The sequence below is a fragment of the Symsagittifera roscoffensis genome, chromosome 4 (genome assembly GCF_963678635.1).
Source record: "Symsagittifera roscoffensis chromosome 4, txSymRosc1.1, whole genome shotgun sequence".
Classification (NCBI taxonomy): domain Eukaryota; kingdom Metazoa; phylum Xenacoelomorpha; order Acoela; family Convolutidae; genus Symsagittifera; species Symsagittifera roscoffensis.
In genome coordinates, this window is record NC_087065.1 from 63,567,973 (window position 1) to 63,593,437 (window position 25,465).

Below are 25,465 nucleotides of genomic sequence, written 5' to 3' on the forward strand. Positions count from 1 at the left end.
CCTTTAACTTCGCAAGAATACCAGTATATCCTAGGTCAATTGAGACTAGGAAATATAAGAGTAAGATTAGGATCGATCGGAAACTAAGAAACTGCACGAATCAATCCGGCCGAAAATAAGATAGCGTGACGAACAGACGGTATAACTTATCCAAAAATACTCTATGAGAAAGGACTTAAACTCATAATTGAGAAAATGGAGCTGAATCTTAAGAACTTCTCAGTTATTATCTTGATCGATAATGTTTTTTTTTCAATGATCATTTTTTTCATTGAATATGTTTGAAAAATTCCTCAGCTTTTTTGTCTAATTTTTGTGCTGATTTCAGATAAAAATTTTATTCTCGAAAGGCATCAAAACAGGTTGCAGTACATGATACTCTCCTGCCGTTTGTTTCAAATTATGAAAACGAGTGAACAAAAATGTTTGTCTTTCCGGAAGCAAGTGAGAATAACGATTCAAATATTTTAAAAAAGAGTGCTGATCTGATTTGACTAATGTTTATAGAATTCTTAGTGATTATTACCCAAGTCATTAAAATCAATTTCATTATCTTCTAACACCATAAAAATTGCAAAGAAAACGGCAGAAAAGTTTGATGCGATGGGTGTTTTTTTAATATAAAACGGTCGAATCAAATCAACATGAAACTCAAACAAGAGTTTTACAATTTAGTCTTAGAGCTAAATTCAGTTTTAAGATCAGTTCAACCAGATAATTTAATTTGTGATAACTGCTTGAATTTGTGATCGAAGTTAATTCTACCCTATGGTATAGCGCAGATAACATAGGGATAAGATTCCGACACGATATAGTCATTGATTTCATGTGCATGTCGCAAAACTTAAATTTTTGTCTTTTTGTCTGACCTTCGTTTTCTTCATTGAAATTCTGCACATTTCTTCATAGAATCTGTTTGGATCTTTATAAAAACCGGGCAACAGTTGGAAGGTTGGTGCAGCTGGTATGATCAGCATTCTCAAATGATTTAAAATGATATTTAAAACAAAGAAGAAGCTTCCTCGATTTGTAAAAAAGACCGCTTCAAGGCTCATGGTTCTCGATTTTCAAATTTGCTTGCTTATTTAATTCATAATCAAAGTTTTCACAACAATCAAGCTCTTGTAATTTTTTTTAAATTAGTTTTGTTCATGCACCGGCAAAACATTTCTGCACTTAGTTTCAACAAACATTAAAAGTTAACTATTATGCGGTCGGCCAGCCATTCTGAACGACAGTTTTGTCATGCATGAGCTTTATTTACAGCTCAAAATATTCACAACGTGACTATAACTTTTGAAATCAGTTTGCATCAATTGCTGTTCTGTGGACTGAAGACACTTGCTTCGAAGTCGAATGTGTTCGCTTGCCCAGGCACCTTCTCGGCTTCGTCCAGGGTGATTGAACCTCCTTTGTGAATTCTCTGCTTACCCTGGACCAATTTGTGCCTTGAGATCGTGTGGGATTCCAATGAAGGCTTAGACGTCTTCCTAATGTCACAGAATTAACATTCTAGCAGTTAAATTAGTTAAAAAAATAGAAAAATTATAGGCTGTTCAGTTTATTACTGAAAACCCAGGTTGAAGTTGCATTTGCAATCCGGACATGTTATACATGCGTAATGATGTTTTTTTGATGCATGATGCATATAAGAGTTCTATGAACCAGAAAGAGTTCGTAGATTAACAGCTATCACGCACCAAAGTTTCTCCGTTAATAATCAATTATCTGACCACTTTATGTTCGAAAATAAATTCAACCTCTTACAATCAATGATATGGCCTATTTATGTTGGAAGACGAAAATGTTAGATTATATGGTCAAAAAAATTCAGTAAATTAATTTATTTTGGGTCAATTATATTGCAGTTAGAGTGTTTTTTTTTTCTAGTGCTAGGCAAACAAGGCGACATGACCTTAAAGAGAAAAGATATTTAGACCATAAAATTGTATAAGCATCCAAAATTAATACGAATACTAGCAATGCCAGCCCCAATAAGCTCTTACCGAAATCCAAAAACAAAACCGTTTATTAATAAGTTTTCTCGACCTCGGTTTTTGAAGTGAATAAATTTGAATTCCATTTTGACCAGAAAATTATAAAATATGTTTTATGCGCGTTTAATTGTTAAAATTTCGGTTTTGTTTTTCTCAGAAAAGTAATTTGCCTGTTTAAAAAATCGTTTTGCGTTGTCAATTTCTCAAAAAAGTACATTGTCTTCTGAAAATCTCATCACAAACGACGGTTGTCGCCTTAACGGCTGTCGCACTACTTGCCAGTCACCGTTTTTTTCTTTTTGCAATAGCAAGAAAATATGTTTTTCTCTCCATTTACTCGCAATATAATCTATTGTTTTTTTCTCCATAAAATTCCAATAAAATTTGTTTTAACTATCATATAATGACGACAATTTTTTTCTCCATATTTTTGCAATAAAAGCATGACACTGAGTAAGCATGAGTTTCTACTATGAGACAAAAATACATGTCATGGTTAAAAAACGGATGGGTTGCAAATTTTTAGCGAGTTTTTTTTATTTACGAAACCCTTATATCATTTCTTTTTTCAATATTTTAGCACATTGAGAATTCATGGCGCGTTCAATCTTCTAATCATCAGATATTTCTAAATGTGAAATTTTCACTAATAATTTTAAATGACCTCAAGTGACCTTTTTTTCAGATTTGATTACTTGTTTATGTTTATACTGCAATTCAATGCTTCAAATTTTAATGGAACTGAAAATGATTAAGAAATTTAAAAAACTTAGCTGTAATTGAGTTTGTTTGAACAATTTTTGCTCAATTCATGGTCGAAATAATCGATTTATCTTGTTCTCTTTTGAAAAATTAGTTGTTTGTTGATGTCTTGGATTATTGTCTTGGATTATTTCGAAACTTAAAATCATAAGAAAAGTATTTAAAAAATATCTTAGAAAAATGAATTTTAACTTGCATCATAAGTGCATCAATTCATATCACCGTTTCAAGCACATTGATTGTGATTGGACCAGAAACATTGATGAAACTGTGCATTGTTTGTGCACTGTTTGTCAGCGATGAACCTGCGATGTTTTATTGATGAACCAGCGATGTTCCATCGATGTTCCACCGATTTTCGTTTTCGTTTCGAAAAAAAAAATGCTTTGATAAAACTATAAAACTATAACTTAACATGCTAAATTTATTTTAGTTTTTCACACAATTCAATTTTGTTTTGAGTTGAAACTTTTTTCTTAGCAATTGCGCACCAAAAAAATTCCACGTAGAAGTGCGCACCAAAAAAACTCTACATAGAAAAACATTTCTAATTAGAAGTGGCATCTATGTATCAGTCAAGATTTACCAATGAATTATTTTTGTAATATGCTCCATGTTTAAAACGCCACAGTAACATAAATGATTCTTGGATTCCAAAAGCTGAAAACTTATGATGATATATTTCTGAGTTGTAACGCAACCTCCATTCGGTAACCAATAATGCCAATTGTTACATGCACTTTTGTCAACTCTAAAATTTGAAGAAAATCGGTTATATATCTCAGCAATGCGAACTTTTCAACACTACAACCGTCCGTTTTCCACCGATTGACTCTTTTATTTGGGCACTTTCGGCTTCAACAATACTGAGACCCTAAAGTGGATTTGATATCATGAATTAGCCAGATAATTTCTGAACTTTTTGGCAGTGTTTATTATAACTGGAGAATGCTTACAAAATTCTTACTAGGCAGTACATAACCTGAAAGAATCTCTGACATTGAAAGAGTTTTGCAATATTTTGACCTGAATTTTAGAAAGCATAATGTTTTGCTTAACTATGTTTTCCAAACTGCAGTCCAAATGAAATAAGAAAATAAAATTTTTAAAGGTAATGCATCCCAAACAAAAGTTTTGATAGTTTTACGTTGCGAATGTAGGAAAAATGTAGAATTGAGGCATTCGCGCTTCAATGGATTTTAAAACGTCGAATTGATAAAGCATTTAAACACTTGATTTGTTTTGACCTTTCAACAGATCAACATAGAAAATTTGCAAAAGAAACTCCTCTTCTTATGCATTACAATATACGATATATCTTAAACGTTCAAAAACTGTTTCGGTAAACGTGCAAAAAAAATCCGTTGAAAAAGTTAAACATGTAAACATAGGGACTACTTAAACATGTGACAATTGGAATGCGAATTTAAATAATGTATAGATAGAAAGATGCATGATAGGCAAAACTCTTGCAAAATTATGCATTGCAAACTGCACGTCAGTTAAAGCCAAATCTTATGGCGCGCAATTTGGAATGCAAGCATCTTACAAGTGAGAAGACTATGGAAATTCAAATTATTGCAAGGACATAAATTGGAAAAAAAAGCTAAGAGAAAAACAATCCTTCTGACGTGAAATTTTATAATATCAAACTCCTCAAATTGGAGCTCAGAAAATAAGAATGGCAAGATACTGCAAAAAGTCATCAATTTGTGCAGGTCAGAAGCAAGTAAGTCTTCCCAAATTTAGTTTGAAAAACATTCTTTCGAAATTCAATTTGAAAAGCAAAAATTATGGACTTCAAACTAAGGATCAATTTATACATTGCAGCCAGCACGTCAAAAGCATGCAGAAATTGGTCTGATTGCAAAAATCAAAATACAAGTCAGAAGAATTTGCAAGGTTTTACCTTCCCTCAACAAGCAAAATGTTGTAAAAGGTATTTTATTTTCAATCACGATTAGTGCTAAGAAAAACTTGTAATTGCTGGCCAAAACAGCTACTTTTGTCTTCAAAAGTCTTCATCAAACCTAAAAAAGCTTTTTTCTGTTATAACTTTTATTACGCGACAAATGAAAGTGGGGATGACCTTTGTCTTTGGGTTTCAGTTTTTTTTACCGGCAGAGCAACCGTCTATCCTTATTTTATAGATTATCCAATGTTCAATTACGTAAATTATTTGCCAAAGATTAGCAAAAACGTCAAAAGATTTTAATATGACAAAATAAAACAGCAGAACAAATAGCTATTGATTTTAATGCCCCTCTTGCATAAGATAAAACCCGCATAAGATGCAAGTCTTGCAGTATCATGCATTCAAAAGGTAAGATCTATGCATTACTACCCAAGGCAACGTTTTCCCCGATCACTTGGAAGATTTTACAGAATTATAACATGAAATACCCCGGGTCGAGGTGCTTGATTTATGTTTCAATTTGAAATTGGAGTTTTCAAAGTGCAGTTTGAAGGTGCAGTTTTGCGACTGAAATTCCGCAGTCGAGAAGCAATTTTAATTCGAGCACAAAGTCGAAACATGCCCAAATTTGGTCAAGAAAGTCAAGACTTAGGTCAAGCACAGTCGAACCATAGGTCGATCAAAGCCTATTTTTCTTAATTTAAATTTTTCAAGAATTTACTTCATTTTATATTGGAAAATGAGCAGAAAAAAAAGAGCTCAGAAAAGACCTCCGTCGGAAAGTTGCAACTCGCAATTATCGATTGAGAAGGTTTGGCTACCAAAAACTAAAAGGTTTCAGAATTTAGGTTTTGGAAACCTAAGTATTCCTGCGGGAAAAAAAGATCTACAGAAAATTCCTCAATTATCAGTTTTTACATCAACATTTTCAGTCCAAATATCTTATGAAAATATAAGCCAAATTGGGACATTCAACTTGCAAAACAGAAGGGATTGTTGCATTTTAAGGGTTCTTATTGATTTATTTTTGAGTAAAAAAAATTAAAACAAAAAAATCAACTGAAAAGCTTACATTATGAGATTTTGTCACTTACTCATGTTATTTGATAGTCGAAAAAATCAAAAGTCAAAAGATATGACGAGTACAGTTGAAACAACCAGTTTCTGATAGAGAAAGTCATAACATAACTCGAGCACAGTCGAAACGTAGGTCGAACACAGTCGAAATACAAGTCGAGCACAGTCGAAGCATACCCAAATTCGATAAAGAAAGTTGAAACATTCGTCGAGCCCAGTCGAAACATAGGTCGGGCGTGTTTTTTTTTTTACTTTTTTGTTACCGTTCCTACAAATCGACTGTACTCTAGAAAGTCAAAATAGAAGCCGTCTCAATGTCTTAGCAATTTGATTGCTTTTGAAAACTATAAAATACTATAGGAGCAACTACAGCCGGCAAGAAAGCGGGAGTTTTTGTTTGTCGAGAAAGTTGAGACAGTCGAAACAAACCAAAAAGATTTGAGCAATCAAACTTGGACGCCAGCTTTGCAACACCTGAGTCTACCCTGACATCGCCCCACTAGAGGGGAATAAATCAAGTTAGTTTAGTTTTTTTATATCTAAGTTTTTTTAAATTAGAAAATCATTAAATCGCCATTTCTCGAAGAACAAAAGTATTTGAGCAGTCATAGTTGGATGTCAAATTTTCAATTTATGAGTGTACCTTGAAAGCAGCCCAAAATAGGATTGAGAACTTCAGTTTTTGTTTAGTTCTTTATCTTAACTTTTTTTGAAAAAGAAATGAAAAAATCTTAAAAAAACGCCTTACCTCTAGAACCAAAAAAATTTCGGCGCCAGCTTTGCAACCCCTGTGTATAAACTGACAGTGTCCCATTATAGGGTTGAGAGTTTCAAGTTCGTTTACTTTATTTTATCTCTAAGTTTTTTTAAAAATAGAAAAAATTATAAAACACGCCATATCTTGAAAACCAAAAGGTTTTAAGCAGTCATATTTGGACGCCAGCTTTCAACTCCTGATTTTAAAATGACAAAACCCCACTATAGGGATCTTCCGAAATTCAATTTGAACTGAAAGTATGATGCCTTTCAAACTGTGGATCAAAATATGCATTGCAACCAGCAGGTCAGAAGCATGCAGAAATTGGTCTGATTGTACATATCAAACTACAAGTCAGAAGAGTTTGCAAGGTTTTAACTTCCCTCAACCATCAAAATTTTGTGATGTTGATTTCATTTTCAATCACGATTAGCGCTAAAAAATTTGTAATTACTGGCCAAAATAACTGATTTAATCTTCAAAAGGCTTCATCAAACACTAAAAGTGCATTTTTGTATTGTATCTTTTATTGTTCCGACAAATGAAAATGGGGGTGACCTTTGTCTTAAGGTTTCATTTTTCAAACTTTATTTTTAATTTCGTTTACTCGTTTTTTGAAAACAAAACTGATGTCGAACAAATCTAATATTGTGATAGTGTCGAATATGTCTAAAATTCAGGCTTTCGGATCCTCTCATCCCAATTTGAAAACTAATTTTTTTTTCAGGTTTTCTTATTATTGTTGCCGGGATTTTCTTTTCTACTTGCACAGCAACCGTCAAAGAGGCAAGATCTATGCAGTCCTACACAAGGCATTGCACTCCCTGATCACTTGAAGCTTTTACAGAATTATAACATGAAATACCCCGGGTCGAGGTGCTTGATTTATGTTTCGACTTCGAAAGTGGAGCAAGTGCATTTTTGCGACTGAAATTCCGCGTTCGAGAAGCAATTTTAGGTCGAGCACTAAGTCGAAACATACCCAATTTGATCAGGAAAGTCAAAATATGGGTCAAGCACAGTTGAACTATAGGTCGATCACAGCCTATTTTTTCTTTAATTTAAATTTTTCAAGATTTAATTCATTTTATATTGAAAAATGTGCAAAAAAGTGCTCAGAAAAGACATCCATCAAAAAGTTGCAACCCGCAACAATCGACTGAAGAGATTTGCCTGTCACAAAGCCAAAAAAATTTTCAGAAGAAAACCTTTAAATGTTTGGAAACCTAAGGATTCCTAAGGCAAGAAATAAAATTATAGAGAAATTTCCTCAATAATCAGTTTTTACATCAACATTTTCACTCCAAATTTCTAATGAAAATTTAAGCAAAATTGGGAGATTCAACTTGAAAAAATGGAGGAGTTTTGCGTTTTAAAGGTTCTTATTGATTTTTTTTCGAATAAAGCATCATCACAAAAAATCAACTAAAAAGCTTACATTATGAGATTTTGTCAATTTACTCATGTTATTTGATAGTCGAAAAGTCGAGAAAGATGAAAGTTATGTCGAACACACTACAGCCGACAAGAAAGCGGGAATATTTTTCTGTTTGTCGAGAAAATTGAGACAGTCGAAACATTCCCATTTTTGGTCGAGAAAGCCGAAACAAATCTATGCGGGGTCAAACAAGTGAACTCTTGAGAAATTTCAGTCGAGACAGTCAAAATAACTGAAGCAAAACGAATTTGTTAAGCATATTGATTTTTTTTATTTTTTTTGTTGAGTCGAGAAAGTTGAAACATACCAAAATTCGGTCGATGCAGTCGGAACAGACCAAAACTTGGTCGAGAAAGTCGAAATATACCGAAATTTGTCAAAACGATCGAAAGATTTGAAGTTTTGATCAAGAAAGTTAAATTATAAATCGAGCACCTCGAACCGGGACCTAAAAATCGTTAATCGCTTGAAACTGAAAAACAAAACAAAAACGTAAAAACGTTTTAAAACTTCCAAAAAATTTTTCTATGTTTTTGCAGAAACTTTGGAATTAATGAAAATGGCGCTTAGAAATTCCAAAAACCAATTTCTCTTGAGTAAAACTAAGTTTAAATAAAAAGTACCTACAGTAAACCAGCACGCTCGCCTTATTAGCTCGAAATTAGACCAAAAAAAGTTCAAAACTCGGTCTATCTCGAAATTTTGTTTGAAAGTTTTATACGTCGTTCCGATCACGACTAAAAGGGCTTTAAAATGATATGACCCACTGCGATGATTATTTATGGTACCTGATTTTGCGTGAAAAAAAAACTTAGGACAAACTTGTATGAAAAATTCTTTCACATTTTTCAAATGGTCGAAACAAAAGAGAGGCCTCAGTTTTGAAGAAGAGTCTGAACATTCGACTGAAAACGACTTGATTGTAACTTCACATTTAAGAGAAAAAAAACCTTTATAAAAGTTGGTGACTATCACGGGAGAGAAAAAGAGTACCTCATGAACTTGAACCAGATATTCTCCATCAAGTTTATGAACATTGACATGACACATCCCCCAGCGAAAAGGTAGAATATGCCCCCTATGTTGTCAAAAGTAAGTCCCGCAGTCGCCTTCTCCTCCCCCTCGGCCGTGCAAAGCGAGTTGCCTTCGAACCATTTCTCACGAAGAGCACCTAGACTCCCCTGCTCCTAAACACAATATCAATGTAACAAACCACCCCCACCGGGCGTGGGGGTGGTTTCGACACGCTGCAAGTTAAAGGAACTCGAACTTCTAAGCTTTTTAATTAAGAATAAATTTTTTTCTATCATATTATTTAAGAAAGATCTGTTTGAATTTCTTTATCCTGTAGACAAAAGATTGACATGCGGGCCAATCCATCTAATGGTTGTTTACTAAATTGTTTCACAGTTTCTTTCGAGCAACTTCCATCGATTTAATTTGATTATTTTATACAATTATTAAAAATATTATTTTTCATCGATATTATAATGAAATAAGCTCCTAAAATAAACTCCTGAAGTTGAACTGACCTGCAAGGAGAGGATGCTCAGACTGATTGTGGGTAAGAAGTGGACGCTCTTAGGCACTGCGAAGGCATAGTTCTTCCTGTTGAACGACTTGCCCACCTAAAGTTATTTTGAAATAGATCTATGTTTCCAGGCCCCCCACCGCCCAGCTAAATTTTGGCAAAGGTCCTCCGTTTAGAAGAAGTTCATGACTCATTCCATACTAAGCCGACCAAGTGTAAAAGTTTTCTTAAGGATACATCGAGGTCAAAGTGTTGTAAACTCGAGTAAAGAAACTGCTTCTAAGAGGGCAATTTCTGTCCCCCAACCGTAGACAAACCTCAAATAGTGGTTTCACGAGATTGGATTGGCTAATCGAAGGAGCTACAAATTTCAGCACAACCGCAGTAATATTTTTGTATTGACGGGAGGGGGTTATAGTTTGCTGGGGGTGGGGGATTGTTGGCAAGAGTGGGAGTACCATCATGAGTTGGCAGTTCTTCTGCATCTGGTACTGCAGCACCGGGTAGTCCCACATGAATGCGTAGGTGGACGTGGACACCCTGGAGTACCCCTCCTCCACACTCCTCACCATCGGACTGGGGTCCCCCTTCATGTGGTTCCACAGTGTCTTATACGTCTCCACGTCAGAGTTTTCCGCTTGTGACTGAAAAAAAAATTTTTTTTTTTTAGTTTTTACCCTCACTCCCTCTGATTTCAATAATGATTCTAGTCGAATTTGAGAAGGAACAACCACCGGGGACACCGTTTTTAAAGAGAAAAAAAGACTGAAATCATATTATCAATAAACCAGAACTCACTGGTTCAATGATCTGCACTATCAATGATTATTCAATGATCTGCACTATCATAAAATTGGGAAATGTCTATGACTCGGGGTGTTTTTGTCGAGTATTTCAAAAAAAATTATTCACGTAAACAATTTCTGAATTATTTTACTGCCATTCGTTAAGTCGGCAGAATTTAAATGTAATTTAGGTTCCACGACAATTTCACCTAAAAGAAAATGCACAACTTAGAAAAAATATAATTTAGGTGATGCACCAGTATAATGGACAGCGAGCGCGCTCAACGCATTACTTTCAAAATCAAGGGGTTTATGAGTAGTATTAAAAATTGCTGGTTTTGATAAAAACCAGCAGCTTGGATGTGAACGGTGTATGATTGATGAAACTGCATCGGGCAAGATTTTAAAGAACCATCGCAAAACCAATTTTCTTGATGAGGCTGAAGAGAGCGGATATTGTCTAATTCACCAAAGATCAAATTTCTTTCAAGATCTTCTTTTTCACTGTTGAAAAAAATCCGCGCGCTGCTTGAGGGTATCAAAATTTCCCTCAAAAATGGGCGGCGCAAATTGTCTGTCTGTAATTTTTTTGTCCTTCGAGGGCTCTGTTAATTGCAGAATGACATAGAAGTGCCATGTAAGAGCTTTTTCGGTCCTGTAAACCAACCTGTTTGCCACATTGACAGGTATGATGCCACGTTGACAGGTAATTGTTGCTTTTTCGAGCCCTATTTCATTTTTAGTCTAGCATTCTTGCGTCCGAACGAGCCGGTGAAAATTGATAAGGTTGCTCGTTCTATTTAGATACTAGGATACTCTCTTCTTGAGAAACTACTGTCACTGTACGCTCATCTGAATTCCATTTTGAAAGTTTCCTTGCACATTGTCATTTTTTTCTTGACTTTTTTGAACTCATAAGCCACCGAAAAACAGTTTACTGCGGTTTGCTAGTATAATTCCCACGTAATGTAGCTAATTTGGTATTAATCTACGTAAAATAAATCATTAGATTGAGAATCAATTTATGCTTCTTTTTCATGTCAGAGCAAAAATTGGGGATTAAACAGAGTAATTGTGCTAAATGACCAGAAACTTTAACTTCATTGAGTTTCAAGAGCTCATTTTAATATCGAGACTAATTTTTCCGAGACAAGGTTGGCTCAGGGTAGATTGGTATAAAGGGTAGAATGGCATGGGATACAATGTCATAGGGTTGCTGGGATAGGGTATATTGCCGTACTACCGTTTTTACTTTACAATTTTGTTCAGTAATAATTATGTCCGGATCTCTTGTTGAGTTTTCCCTCCCATTTCCTACCCTCCCCTACCCTCCATTCTCCTCCTCTGCTTTTATAAGGCTCCCATAGCCACCGCTGCTGACCTTGAAGAATGCCTCCAAGCTGCTCTCCTTCACAGTTCCATAAGGGATCGCATCCTGATTGGCCAGATCGGAGAGGGATTTGATGGGAGTTGCCAGTCTGCCACTGGTGAGGAAAGCGGCCAAGTTGGCGGTGTAGACTGCGACCACCACTAGTGAGAAGTACCAGTAGGCTGTGCCCAACACTCTGGTCGACATAGACCTCGGGTTGAATTCGCCCCCTAAAGAACAGGCGTACAGTTACTTTCCATTGAACTTCTCCAGCATATAAAGAAAGATTGTGCTTCACATAACTTGTTATTCAACAGAAAAAAATAGAAGTCTGTAGTATCTCTTATCGGAATAACTTACAAAACTTGGTGGACTTGCGGGGTGGGGGCGTGCTAAGCTCTCATTAAGGTTAAAACCGAGGCACGGATCTAGAATTTTTTCCAGGGTGGGGGCGGATTTTCATAGTTAGTATCTCGGATTTGTAAAAGTTATTAAAAATAAAGAATTTATACGAAATTAGTTTCTTGTTTATTTTACCCTGTTGTGTTAGACAGCCAAGAGCCCAGTAGACACAGTTGAAATAGGTCAGAAAGAAGTTCACATCCTCGGCATGATCCCCCTCATCGTCTTCCTCTCCCCCTCGTTCGCCCTCCTCTGTCGTCCCCTCTGGTGAGTTGCTGGGGGTTTTGGGGGGTCTGCTGCCCTCGTAGGGGGAGGAGTGGCTTAGCACGAAGACCACTATCGATATGACGAACGTGCTCAGGGCTATTAGCGCCCAGATTGGAATCGTAAGGGGCTCTGAAAAAGGGGAGAAAACTTTAAAAATATTCATGTGTGCATATTTTTTCTAATAATACCAACCTCGTTCAATATAAATTAAGCAACAAAATTAATATCAGAAAGAGTGATAAAACCGAAACAGTATATTTATTTTTAAAAAAATTTTGTAAACAGGAAATTCAAGAAAAAAAACAATCTTCTCCGGGAAACACAACCCTCTTCTCAAAACAGCTATAGAGATGAAGCAATTGGATGCCGAGTATCCTTTGGGGATGAGCATGATTTTCAGTTTCAGATTGCGAAAGAACTTGTTTTTCACCAATCAAATTATTCGGCTCTGAAATTAGTTCTGAGTGGTTACCGAGGAAACTGAAAATATTGATTTCGGCGGACGGCTTTCTGATCAGTATGCCCACTCCATAGTCCATATATGGAGCAGTGAAGTCCACCACCTGTTCCCTGTCGAAGTTCCTAATCATTCCCGCCACTGCTATGTCCGCCTTTCGAAGCAGAATGTCACCTAAGACAAACCAATCAGTAGGACTTTTACTGGCAGGATATTGACATCCTTTCAAATTCTTACAGTCAGGGAACATAGAAATTGAAACTTTTAGTTTTGAGGCGACGACTAGAGATTCTACTAGAGATTCACTGCTAGAGATTCACTGCTAGAGATTCACTGCTAGAGATTCACTGCTAGAGATTCACTGTTGAAATTTCAACATTTCAACAGTCAATGTATGAAACTTAATTTAAGAAAATAGCCGGATAATCAGTTTTGTTTTAAGAACGTCGTTTAGCCATTTAATCAGAGGAGCGCTGTTGGTGCCAGAAGTTCCTTGTAAACAGCAGAGGCAGTTTGAAATTTTAAAATTAGTTTTTTTGTTGGAAAGCTAAGAATCTAAAATACGCCCTTATTTAACTTGTGAGCAAGCGAAAATGAGAACAAAGGAGTTGTAATCTGGAACTATATTTTTTTCCGATGAACAACCTTTCTCACAATTTCTGCTGCTGCTCACACACGCTCAATTTCTTGAAAATTGAAGTGTAATTGAAAAATGTTCCGTAGTTAGTAAATTTGCCAACTCTAAATTTGAATCGAATTTTAAATTTAAACTTTGATTAAACGGATTTGGCTCACGTCATTTTGGCTTCGTTTTTCATAATTTGTAGTTTCAAGGGCAATCTCTTAAACAATTTACTTAATTGAGGAGGAATTGGGTCGTAGACATATGATTTTAAAAATTGATAGCTTGAAATTTTTTTTGACTTTAATTTCGTTTTTGGCTTAACGAGGATCAACACGCGTTATTTCGCCTTTTTGCCTATCGATCCTTGATTAAAAGCAGTTTACGAGCCTCATCCGGGGCAAAGGTATGAACATTTTTTAGATATAGTTTAATCGACTTTTTCAAAATAAATTTTTCAGCTATTTTCAAAAAAAATAAGACTTTTTTTTCTAATCAACACCTTGTGATTACTCTTGTAATTGAATCGCGTGTGTTGCGAAACTCCGTTTTGCCTTTGTGTAAATTTTTTTGCTAAAAAAAGGAATACAAAAACTGCGAAATAATTTATGACTTAGGTTTTGGCATTTTACTAATCACAATGATGAAATTCAAATTAACTTCTGACTAAGAGGTTAACCAAATAAGCAATTTTTTTTGTGATATGAAACCTATATAAGTGCTTAGCTTAAGCCTTTAGTCTTCCGACACATACTTAAAATTTCAAATTTCGTAAGCCTAAAATTTCAAACTGCTTCGGCTGTTTACGGGGATTTTCTGGCACTTACGCACCTCTCTGGCAACCTATGTTAAAATGACTAAGCAACACCTTGAAAAAATATCTTACAGTTATCAACCGGCTGTATTCTAAAATGTATTTTAAACCATCAAGTACATAATTTCAATTGAAAGCTAAGCATTTTAAATGTATTGCAATTGGGTTCTAAAGTTATTCCCGTAAATAACTTTGTTCTCAGGACTCATCTAATATTGACTTCTGGAATCATCTCTAGTGATAAATTGTTTCATGATTAATTCAATTTTTATAGCGCTTTTGGCCCTTTTAGCAGGAAGTTACAAACAAGCCTGGGGGCAAAGGTCCTTGGTTTGAATCTGATCATGACCAGTTTCTTTTTCAAACGAGAAATATTCTGTTTTGAATAAGATTGTACGCTAATTATTTGTCTGCTAATATTTTGTTGACTTAGTTGACACATCTTAGAATATATTTTTTTGCTGCGCGAAAGTTTTTAAATGTTGCTTGTAGTGTTTGATTTATTTCATTTTACTTACTTTGACTTTGCGTTTTTTTTCTTTTTTTTCAATTAAAAATTTTGTTCAGCCTAAATTATTTCAGCGTATTTGTTATTGGCTTAAGGAATTATTTTTGAACCAATGAGTCAATTCCAAAGAAACATAATTTTACGTTTCCCTCTGCACTTTTTAAATTGCTTTCAGTTTTGCCACTCGGTTCTTTGAAATGTGATTTTTTTATATGGGCTTAGTAGACTCTTTTTGCCGTGTAGTTTGATGCACGAAAAAAGTTTTTGTGTGTTATGAGGGGAAGAAGGACGTAAAAAGTTTGTATTAGTTTTGATTGAAGAAAAATGGCTGGATGAATTTCTTCTCACATAACTTCGTTTTTGTCATTGTTCGGTTAAATTTGTTTCGATGTTGTTTTTGCCCTCTAATGTTTTTTCGCAGTTATCTTTATTAATTTTGATAGATCTAGTTGCAGAGAAAATGACGCAAAAAGGAAAAGCTTTTCGTTCATTTCATCGCCTGAAAACTAATCTATGACTGTATTATAATAAGATTTAAAAAACCGATAAACTAGAATGCTGTTCCGATTGCCTTTAAACATGTCTGAAGCAGTTACACTCGTCCGATAAATCTTAAAAATTTCCAAATTGACGTGGAGGCGCTTTTGTGGTCACAAAAGTACTCAAAAACTTTCATTCTCAAAAGTGTCTCAATTTTGTTTCAGATTTTTATAACATTTTGTTGAGTAAAAGAATTTGATGATAGAGGGAAGTGAAAAAATAATTAAAGGAACTGGAAGGCAGACTAGCCGATGAGTCCGCTCCACTTCTGTTTGTTGTGGTCGAAGACCCCGTAGGAGTTGTCGTGCACCTCGTAGATCTCGAAGGTGAAGTGCTCGCCAAACTTCTCTCTGGCTTTGGTCTGGATCAGACGCAGGATGTCAATGCAGTAGCCCTCATACGACACATTTCCGGCCTCGTCCACGCTACGCATGATGAAGGGCTCTAAAAAGTTTGCAAAGCATATGCTTTGAAAGGATCAAATCAGCAAATCCTCCCCTTCCACTATGAACAGGTGAACTGTTCCTCACTTTAGCGAAAATTAAATGGATCAATTGAGGAATCTCCTCTTCTCGTAACTGAGACCAGTTGAACTACCCCCTTAGAGAACACTCATTAAAGGGATCAGCTTAGAACTCTCCCCTTCCCCCGTTATGAACAGATGAGCTCCTAAACCCCCCTCACAGGTAAAACCAGCAAATCACTGGAACGAGCCTTCATAAGTAACACTAGGATTTGTTTGATGAATGAGCCGGATTGATCAATGACAATGTAAAAACTCATCGAAGTACAACCTTTCATAGAATGGAAATTATCATTTTAACAATAAATATCGATGATCTAGCAATGTTTTAAAGCTGATTGTTGGGTTTTTCAGAATCTCAGCTTTTCATTTCTTACTTTTTTCAATTAATTTTTGTGTTTAATCCCAATGGAACTAAGAAGATCGAAGCACAGTTCTCCACATCGATCAAGAGCAAACGATCATAACAAACCATTTGGAAATCAGATTGATTTCGTTGGCGGTCACAGTCATTGTCGAATGACAGGACGACCTCTACGATTCCAGCTTCCTGGAGTTTTCACTCCCAAGAACGGAATAGGAATGATGCTCGCGAAATACAAACGATCATCATCATCCTACATTACAGATAAAAGTCAAAAGAACAAAAACTCTGTAAACACCAGATGGGTGGAACCAGCTCCAAACTATATATTATTATTGGTTATAAATTAGATATTTTATCAACTTAGTTGCTTGCTCCAAGAGACCGACTCGTAACTAAACCAGTATACTCCAGATCTATTGAGACTAAGAGATATAAGAGTAAGATTAAGATCGGTGTTAGACTAAGAAGTTGCACGAATCTATCCAACCGAAAATAAGATAGCGTGACGAGCAGACGGTGTACCTTATCTGAAATTACTCTATGAGTTGACCTTAGAACATAACTCACCAAACACACTGCCCTGGGTAATAAATACCCAATGGTGGGAACGACTTTAAGATTGTCTTGAGAGAATCGGTTGCTCCGCAGGTAGAGAAAATTTTGTGAAAATTTTATGAAAAATTTTTGTCAAAAAACAAAACAGATCATTTTCCAATTTAGTATATGTATGGCATAATTTCATAGTATAACTTCAATTCATTTAGTATGACCTACAACCTGTCAAAATTGCCATTCTTCAAAACTTGTTGAAAAGTTTTAACAAAATGTTGCGCGTTTTTACTCGCACCTACTCCCTGAAAATTAGTGCATACTGGCGGATTTGGGGGCGGGGGTTGGGGCGGGATTTTGACAGGTTGTGACAACCGGCCGAAAATATTTTTTTCGGTCAAAATTTTCAAAAAAGTGCCTAAAAACGCCAATTTTGGCCTGTTTTTTCAAAATTTTGCCTGCATTTCAGAAAACTTGGCCAAAACAGGGTCTTTTTATTGGTTTGGGAGAGCTCGAAAAAAAATAATTTAGTCGACCTAAAAATAAAGGTCGACAAAATTTTCGATTTTTTTTTGAAAATCTGCCCCCCCCCTTTAGAAAATCCTAAATCCACCCCTGAATACTGGCGCTTCGCCTAGAATAAATGTAGGATTGTAGGATTGGCCAATCAAAATTGTCAAAAAAAGTAACAAAACTAGATACATCAAGAATCTGGTTGTCCTACAATTAGTACGCCCCGTTTTAATATTAGCGAGGGTGTTATTAATTTCTTTTAATAATCTTATACTCGGTATATACCTTCGACTATGGTGACGACTCGCAACACCTGGCCATCTAGGCTGCCGGACTTGGTCTTGAGGGTGGCGGGGGGAGGGATCCACTCCTGCTCAGCCACAGAGAAACGACTCAGCAGGGTCCAGTTGGTCACCTTCAACGCAGAATCTGTTTGTTGCGAAAAAATGATTCATCGTCCCAAAGAAACAGTTTTCAATAATTTTTAGATTGAAGCTAAAAAATGGGGAATGTTTCCAAATTTTTTAACTCAAAAAAGATGTACCTCAAATTAGCAATTTATACAGTTAGTTAAAAATTATATTTTATAATTTATTCAATTTATTCAACCATTTAATATACCCCCAAAACCATTTAGGGACGGAAAAAATATGAATTTTTCAGGAAATGACTTTGAGTACAGCCTAGGTTTCTACAAAATTAACAGCTTTTATGAAGCAGGTTGATTGAAAAAACTTCAACGTAAGTCATTATTAGCATTGAAATGCAAACCCACACAAATATTGTGAAAACCAATTTTGTTTGTGCGTTTTGCTCGTAATGCATGCGTTTTACATAATTAATTTTCAGAATAAATACATCGTGCTCAGGAGTTCCATGGATAGAAGTCAATTAGAATTGAGTTTTTTTGTCAGTGTCTATAAAAGTGAAAAGTAATAAGTATCATCGGAAAAAAAGATTATTTGCTACTATTTACTAAAGCATTAGAATAAAGGCCGTTTGTATGAGAAAGTAATTTTAATTGAAACAAAATTGTTTTAGATAACCAACAACTAAAGCCTTCCTTCTGTATATGATGCTTCTCATAATCAGAATCGAAAACGGATAATTTGGAGAGAAAAAAAATCGGTCAACATTTTGACTAAAACTGGGCAATCTGCAGCTGTACCATCAACGTCGTTCGATGCAAAAAACAATAGGAATTTTGAAGTGATTTCCAAGAATTTTGTTTTGTTTTTATGAAATAAAATTTTATGGAAAACTCTGTTTGAGTAATATAATCTAATAAACAGTTTTGCTTAAGCTGTTCGCTCGTCCATTGAAATATTCAGAGTATATTAAGTGTCATTCAATTCTGATCTCGGTCAGTCAGGTCTAGTTATCTATATACCAGATCTGGTCATTTGCCTACCAGATCTGGTCATCCGTCAACCAGATCTGGTCATCCGTCAACAAGATCTGATCATGTTTGATGCAGACCTGGTCAGAACTGCATGCAAGCAAACTTGTTAGATCTGATGCAGGTCTCTAGCAGTTGCGCCCATGCATAAAACATGTATGCCCCAGATGTAATGCAGACCCGAAAAATACCTGACTTCTAGATGTTCAGAAGGGAAAAACTTCCAGCACAGGTTGCAAATCAATTGTTTTAATATATTTTTCTTATATTTAGATTAAGACAAAGAACAAAAAAAGTTTTCCAGCTCAATTAGATACGAAATTCAAGGCATTTAAAGTTGTTTGCACATTTTGAACAATTACAGACTTTTTGTAATTCAATTCCCACTTTTTTTCTGCGATTTACTCAATTTTCTCAACTTTGTTTCTCTCAACAGTTTTCTTAATTTATTTAGAGTCTTCGTAGGTAGGAGGAATGGATGTTGACTACATTTAAATGTATTCATGTATATATGTATGAAAATATTTATTTTGAGAGCAACCGCGCGCAGCAAAAAACGCAAAGTTTCCAAAAATGGCCTTTTGAGTAGTACTTTAAAAAAACTACCGAAAAAAGTTTGTATGTACCGAGTTGTTTGGCGGAATGGTTACAAAATTACAACGAAGGGAGTTGGTTGTTCTGGTGTCTGGTGGGGTGGGGGAGAATAATGGGTGAAGGGATAAACTTTGGTGGGGCTGGGGGTGGGGCATGGGGCAAAGGGACAAACGTTTATGGGGAGTAAAAGCAGAGGGCCAAACAATGTTGGGGTTACAAAAAGAGACAATTTGGGCCAAACTTTGGTGGGGAGGGGTAACGGGCAAAGGGACAAACTTTGATGGAAGGGTAAAGTCATAGGGCCAAACAATGGTGGGATACAAACGGAGAAAAGTTGGGGCAAATTTTGTTTGGGGTGGAGTAAGGGGCAAAGGGACAAACCTTGATGGACGGTAAGGGCAGAAGGCTAAACAATAGTGGTGATACAAAAGAACAAATGTTGGGGGGAGAATTAGGGGTGCAAAGGGGCAAACGTAGATGGGTGTTATTGGGCAAGTGGGCGAATGTTGATGGAAAATGGGCTAGGGGCAAACATTGGGTAAAGTTTGGGTTTAGAAATGGAGAGGTCCGTACAGTCACTTTGCAAAATTTCCGTATTACTCTTTTGATAAATGCAGTACTTCTCGCAAAATTTTGCACGACGTGAAGCAAAAACAAAGTGGAAAAAAATTCATGTTAATTGGTTTTAAATGAATTATATGAAATTTCAAATTTGATAAAGCAATGGATTATAATCGATGTTTTGTTCCATTTTGCTGCCTGATAGCATCAGGGGAATCGATTATATGGATAACATTTTAGACCCCAAAAATTTATTATAATTGATTTTTTTTTTCAGTTTTCTGCGCCGTTTATGGTATCTTACTTTTCTTTACCTCGTTTCCTCTTCTGAGAAAATTTCTATCGAATTTAACAGCAGTAGTGTTGTGGGTAAGGATGTCCAGACTAGGCATGGCCTGGAACCCCTGCGACTCCAGGGAGGGGGGCTCTACCCGGTCCAGGAAGTAAGATCGCCCGTAGTAGTCGTTAACAAGCGCGTTCTTCGAGTGGATTTGAGTGAGTTTACCCCTGATTTGTATTCCTCCAATGAAAATGTAGCGTGTCTGCGTATCTGTAAAATGAATGACTTGCTCAAAAAGGGTTTAGCCTTTAATGAGGCAGTCATTTTTACAAGGTAATTAATAAAAACATCATGTGATATAATAAAAACAATGCGAACACGGAAGTCGAAAATAATCAAGAAGCCATCAAACTTTTCAGGGTCTGCAATCCTTAAATTTATCCACGGAGCGATGAAAACTCAAGAGTTTTTCGACTCCGTTTAGATTTGGTGACCTGGTGCGAATTGTCCCCTTTCGAAAATTTAAATATTGTCGCTTTCGCTTGTCGATTATTTTTCAAAAATGCTAAATTTAACTCGCATATTCGCTTTTTTTTCATACGTGAAATCAAATATCCAACAGTTTTTTCAACAGTTTGTGTACGCATACCAATGAATTTTTCGGAAGCTTTTCGCAAATGGACTAACCTTTGCACTGTATGTCCTTGACCTGGGTAAAGTTGACATACATCCTGGAGTTGTTCAGTGCTATCAAGGCTATCTCTGCCGCATTGACCAGGGGCTGGAACTTCCACGTCTTTAGAGAGGAACCAGTGGACAACCAGGCGCCACCTTCATGGTCCTCCACATACGCCTGGAAAAATTTATTTTTTAACGAAAAATTTAAAAACGAATCAAAGTTTTGGAAAAAATGTCACAAAAATTTGATTTTGTTCGCAACTTTGAGACAAACATTGGAACGGAAGATTAATCTTTTTAGGCTTCTTCACAAAATGCCAGCTTATATATTTATGACTAAGTTATAAATCTGGTTTTGGAGAGCCATCGTTTGAATTTTAATGATTTTAATAGAAAACAATTTTCCAAAAATTTTGCTACAAAAATAAAAGGTTAAAACTATTTATTCACAAGGGAAAACATCAACATTTCGCGATTAAACACATTTGTGCCCTGTCTTATTAACTACATAAAATTTCTAACTTCCTTTGATTGTTTTTTCCGTGCTGGGTAAACGAACCAGCGGCTTTTCTACTCAAAGGCGAGGACCTTGTGCTTTACGACTGATCCCTCAAACGGGATGCAGAGGTACAATTTCTGGCTTAAGCGCTGCCAAGATGATGAAACTTGTGTTTCAATTTGAGTTTCTAACCGACTCCGGGTAACTTCTTGTGATTGAGATTAAGTTCAACTTGTCACTCAAACTCTGATAACCACTTATGTCAATCTCCACATTGGCCAGAATCCAGAGAAATTGTCTGCCAGTTAATCCAATACTTGTTGCCAATCTTAACAATTCCTTGCTCCATTTCTCATTTGCCAAAATGGCGAACTTGAAGAAGTGGGCGTCGCCTTGTATCTGGGCTAGGTCAGAACTCAGTCGTGTGGGTTTGCGCGAGTCAATTTTGATGAACTTTGAGTCAACATTTAGTTTTTGCTTCCTCGCTGTCTCTAGTATTTTCGCTTCGAGAACTGTCGGGTAATGAAAATCAAATGAATCGTCGTAGAATATTACGAAGTTGGCTGAAACAGAAAACAGAATAGAGCATTGTAAAAAGTGGGACTTGTGACTAGTAATCAGTCGCGGGCTTAGGGGTGGGGCGTCTTACTTCGGGGATTCCACTCCCTGACTGGTTGGCCCTAAATTTTTCTTAAGGTGCCTTGAAAGTCAATGTATACTAATTTTGATGGGGGAGCGCGTGCCGAAAAAACGCGATTTTTGGGTCAAAAGTGTCCAAAATGGCTCAAAAATGCCTGTTTTGGCCGTTTTTTTTCCAAACATTTGCCTGCGTATTGAGAAACATTTATTCAAGCATTATTAATCAAGCAATCAAATCCTGTTGCAATGTACCCATTAAATTTGGACTGGTTGGTTTTTGCTGTTTTTCAAAATGAATGAAAATAATGTTACTTAGTTCATATGCTTGCTTTTTGGTATCACAAATTACTAACGACTTATGATACGTTTTTGATATAATTTTCTAATAAATTGTTAATAATTGGTGATAGGACGTACTATTGTATGTAACATCGTTTTCATCTAAATTTTAAAAAAAAACTGTGAAATACACTCTTACTGAGTGCTGTTTGTTGCATAATCTGCTGCACCACGTATGCCACTCTGTCAAATTGGGTTCTTAGGGTGAAGTAGGTAAACATGTTGGAAGAAGACGAAGAAGAAGAAGACGATGAAGAAGAAGAGGGGCTGGAAGGCCTCAGGTTCCGATTGTTCTCCTCGCATTTCGCAGTCTCGGCCAAGTTGATGTAGGGTAACTTCCACTGGTAAGAGACACTCTGCAACCAAATTCAGAACAAAAATCAAATCCAAATCCACCACAAGCGGTTCCAGATGCTTAGTTATCTTCGTTAAATGTACAATAAATGTCAATTTGAAATCAAAATGTTTGTTGTATTGATTCGGATTTTTTCAAGTAGAATTTCCATGGTTTATTCTGATTTAAACAGAGATGCTCAGATTTAAGCTGATTCTGATTTCTGAGGAAGAATGATGGGACTAATTAAAAAGCTAGCTGCAGATTTTACTGATTTACTATTGCAATTCTTTTATACTCTGCAATTTTAGCAATAGTTTTTTATCAGCAGTAGGAGAAGTTTTTTTGAAAGTTCATCTTCTGTTTTCCAAGATGAGACGATTCCCCAGCAGCCTAAAGTAGGTGCTAAAAATTTAAAAATAAATAATTAGAAAAGCATAAAAACAAAAAGTTTGAAAAATTTGTCATAATACTGGCTAGTTTCTTCAGTATTTTGTTGTCAGTATCTTTGCAAATTAGGTCGCAAACTGTCATCCGGCCTGGATTGTTAAACTCAGTACATAAATGGTATTCATGATATTCGTCTTCATGTTAATCTTATCGTACTAGATACTTTGTTATTTGGTCGGTTGAACTTGATAGACTTCAGACATGAGCTGTTTTTGAGCTGGCTGTAGCTCAGTTGCCAATAAGTTTTGTCTTTCAACTAGTTGTTTTTATATCGCTTCGGTTAGAACTCTTCGTTTATCAATCCATTCGAAGTCAATAAAAAAGATACTTATACACAGAGGTATGACATGGCGCAGCCAGCAGGATACTCAAAAAACTCGTTGAACAATAACCCGTTTTGGGAGAAGGCGTCAGCTGAACCACCATTAGAGTGGTCTCAATGGGCAGCAATACTAGAGATATGTTTTGTTTTGATAAGTTTGATTTGATGTGACGATTATAAGAATTGGTCCTCGAACTCATCCAGGTTAGCTCTCACTTCTGAATCTATAGTTGATGAGATCTCGCTGTATTTATCCATCTCTAATGAAGGGTCTTTCGAGGTCGGGTCAGATAATTTTGAGTTCGAAGAAATTTCGAGGAGTTGGGTATTCGTGGTTGATGCTTCAAGTCTGCCCGTCGGGAGTGAGTTTCTTGAAGACCATGACAACGTAGTTTCTGCGACTAGGATCTGTCTGGGAGGTGCCTCCGCTAATGGAGTCAAAAGACCCGAAGGAGAGTTGACCGAGAAATTAGACAATTCCGGTGCATGAGAGAATACAGAAGTTATCGCCCCTAGGTCGTCTTTCTCTTGCACCACGTCTATAAATCGTCGATTACCGTAAAACTGTGGGGGCCCACATTTCTACCTGGTCTGGAGTTTCTGGTCTTTGGAGTCACACTGGTCGTCTGTTCCGGAATACTGTCTATAATAATAGGATTGTCCTGTGATCCTACACTAGTATTCGCGTCGTGTATGACTACAATCTCTCGTGAGTTGTTGTTTGCTGTCCCTTCTGAGCTCAATGGTGGGGTTTCGGCATGACCTGTAATACTTAAGCCCTGATTAGTCTCGGTGTAGGAGTTTTGAGGTACGTTATTATTGTTCACATCGTCAAAGTAATCCTCGATTATCCCGTCCCACGAATCTAGATTTAAGGAAGATGAACCTGAAGAATGTTTTGGAGAGTCTTGAGTGGCCGAGCTCGCAGTCGGTGCGCTGGTCCCTGAGCTGATAATCTCCGTTCTCAGGGTGCCTTGTCTCGAGTGGCCAGCTGATATCGATCCAGCTTTCTTCGGTGGTGAGAGTTTCCTTTTCCCAGCTAAACTCGAATGAATATGAGTATTATGCCCAGTGGGTGTCCGATTCACTATTATCTTTTTCGGCCCCGGGAGTATTTTTCCTTTTATAGCCAGATCCGATTTACGTAAAACGTGACCATTGTCGAGGGTAACTGTGTGCTCTGAAGAGTCAATTATATCCTTCTTAACTAGATTAAAATAAGGGTCCCCATTTTTTCTGTTAGACGCCTTTCTATATAAGTTACCTCCCGTTACTGCTTTTCTTTTTCCCAGTGGATCTAGCGTTCGGGTAGTGTCATCCGGGGTTGTGCGTAGGCTAAACGTCCTAGCTAATGGCAAGTTTTCTTCTGGGTCCGACGTGCTGTCCCTTTCCTCGTCCAGATAGCCATCTTCTGCCCCGTCGTGTAATTCCCAGTTAGTAGCCCGCTCTTTGGACAATATAGCCTTTCCTTTATCTAAATGGTCAATATTGGACATAAGATTTTTCCACCTAGTGTTCGCTACTCTATTAAAATGCTTTTCAAACGGGGTACAGCCGATCGCCGTTTGCTTTGAGATTCTCAGATTCCAGATGATTTTCTCGATCGAATCGTTTAGAGATGGTTTGGGTATTTCGAATGACATTGCCAGTAATTTCGATTTAATGGTGTACACAAGTCTTTCCACTAGCCCGTTGGATCTGTGGTCTCCGACCGTACAGTAAATGATTTCTATATTAAATTTATCGCAGAAGTTTTTGAAATCATGTGAAAGAAAGCATGACCCATGGTCAACTCTAACTTAGTGTAGCGGTCGATACAAAGAAGGATGTATTTGTTGTTACCCCAACTAGCGTCCAACGGTCCCGCAAAATCCAAATTAATTTCTTCGTTCGCGAATGTCAATGTCGGGAGTTTCGAAATATTATTGGTGCCTAGTATCACTTTGATGTTCTTACCCGCTTTTAAACATTGGGTACATGTTCTCCCGTGATGGTAGATTTCCCGGTAAATATGTGGCCACCACAAATATTCTGCGAGGGATTTCATCCCGAACTGTCCTGGGTGAGTCTCGTGTAACATAGAATTAAAAGTTCCCCTGATGGTAGCTGGGACGACTAGTTTGTTGTCTAAAAAGAGTAGTTCATCCTTCACGTGTAAGTCTTTAGCGTAGTTCTTC

At 36.5% G+C, this 25,465-nt stretch overlaps 1 protein-coding gene across 1 annotated transcript in view; it reads right to left on the minus strand.

The window, feature by feature from the left end:
- Nucleotides 1-1,081: 1,081 nt before the first annotated feature.
- Nucleotides 1,082-25,465, minus strand: part of LOC134844652 (glutamate receptor ionotropic, kainate 4-like) — a 39,969-nt gene continuing 15,585 nt past the window's right edge. Inside the window, exons 3-15 of the mRNA XM_063861449.1 lie at nt 22,322-22,538; nt 21,397-21,767; nt 20,715-20,880; nt 20,062-20,297; nt 17,479-17,608; nt 15,491-15,685; nt 12,773-12,931; nt 12,169-12,429; nt 11,644-11,861; nt 9,936-10,121; nt 9,479-9,574; nt 8,940-9,133; nt 1,082-1,490 (exon numbers count right to left, since the gene is read on the minus strand). Coding sequence (XP_063717519.1) covers nt 1,313-1,490; nt 8,940-9,133; nt 9,479-9,574; nt 9,936-10,121; nt 11,644-11,861; nt 12,169-12,429; nt 12,773-12,931; nt 15,491-15,685; nt 17,479-17,608; nt 20,062-20,297; nt 20,715-20,880; nt 21,397-21,767; nt 22,322-22,538 — 2,607 coding nt within the window. The 3' untranslated portion in view covers nt 1,082-1,312. The remainder of the gene's footprint in view (nt 1,491-8,939; nt 9,134-9,478; nt 9,575-9,935; nt 10,122-11,643; nt 11,862-12,168; nt 12,430-12,772; nt 12,932-15,490; nt 15,686-17,478; nt 17,609-20,061; nt 20,298-20,714; nt 20,881-21,396; nt 21,768-22,321; nt 22,539-25,465) is intronic.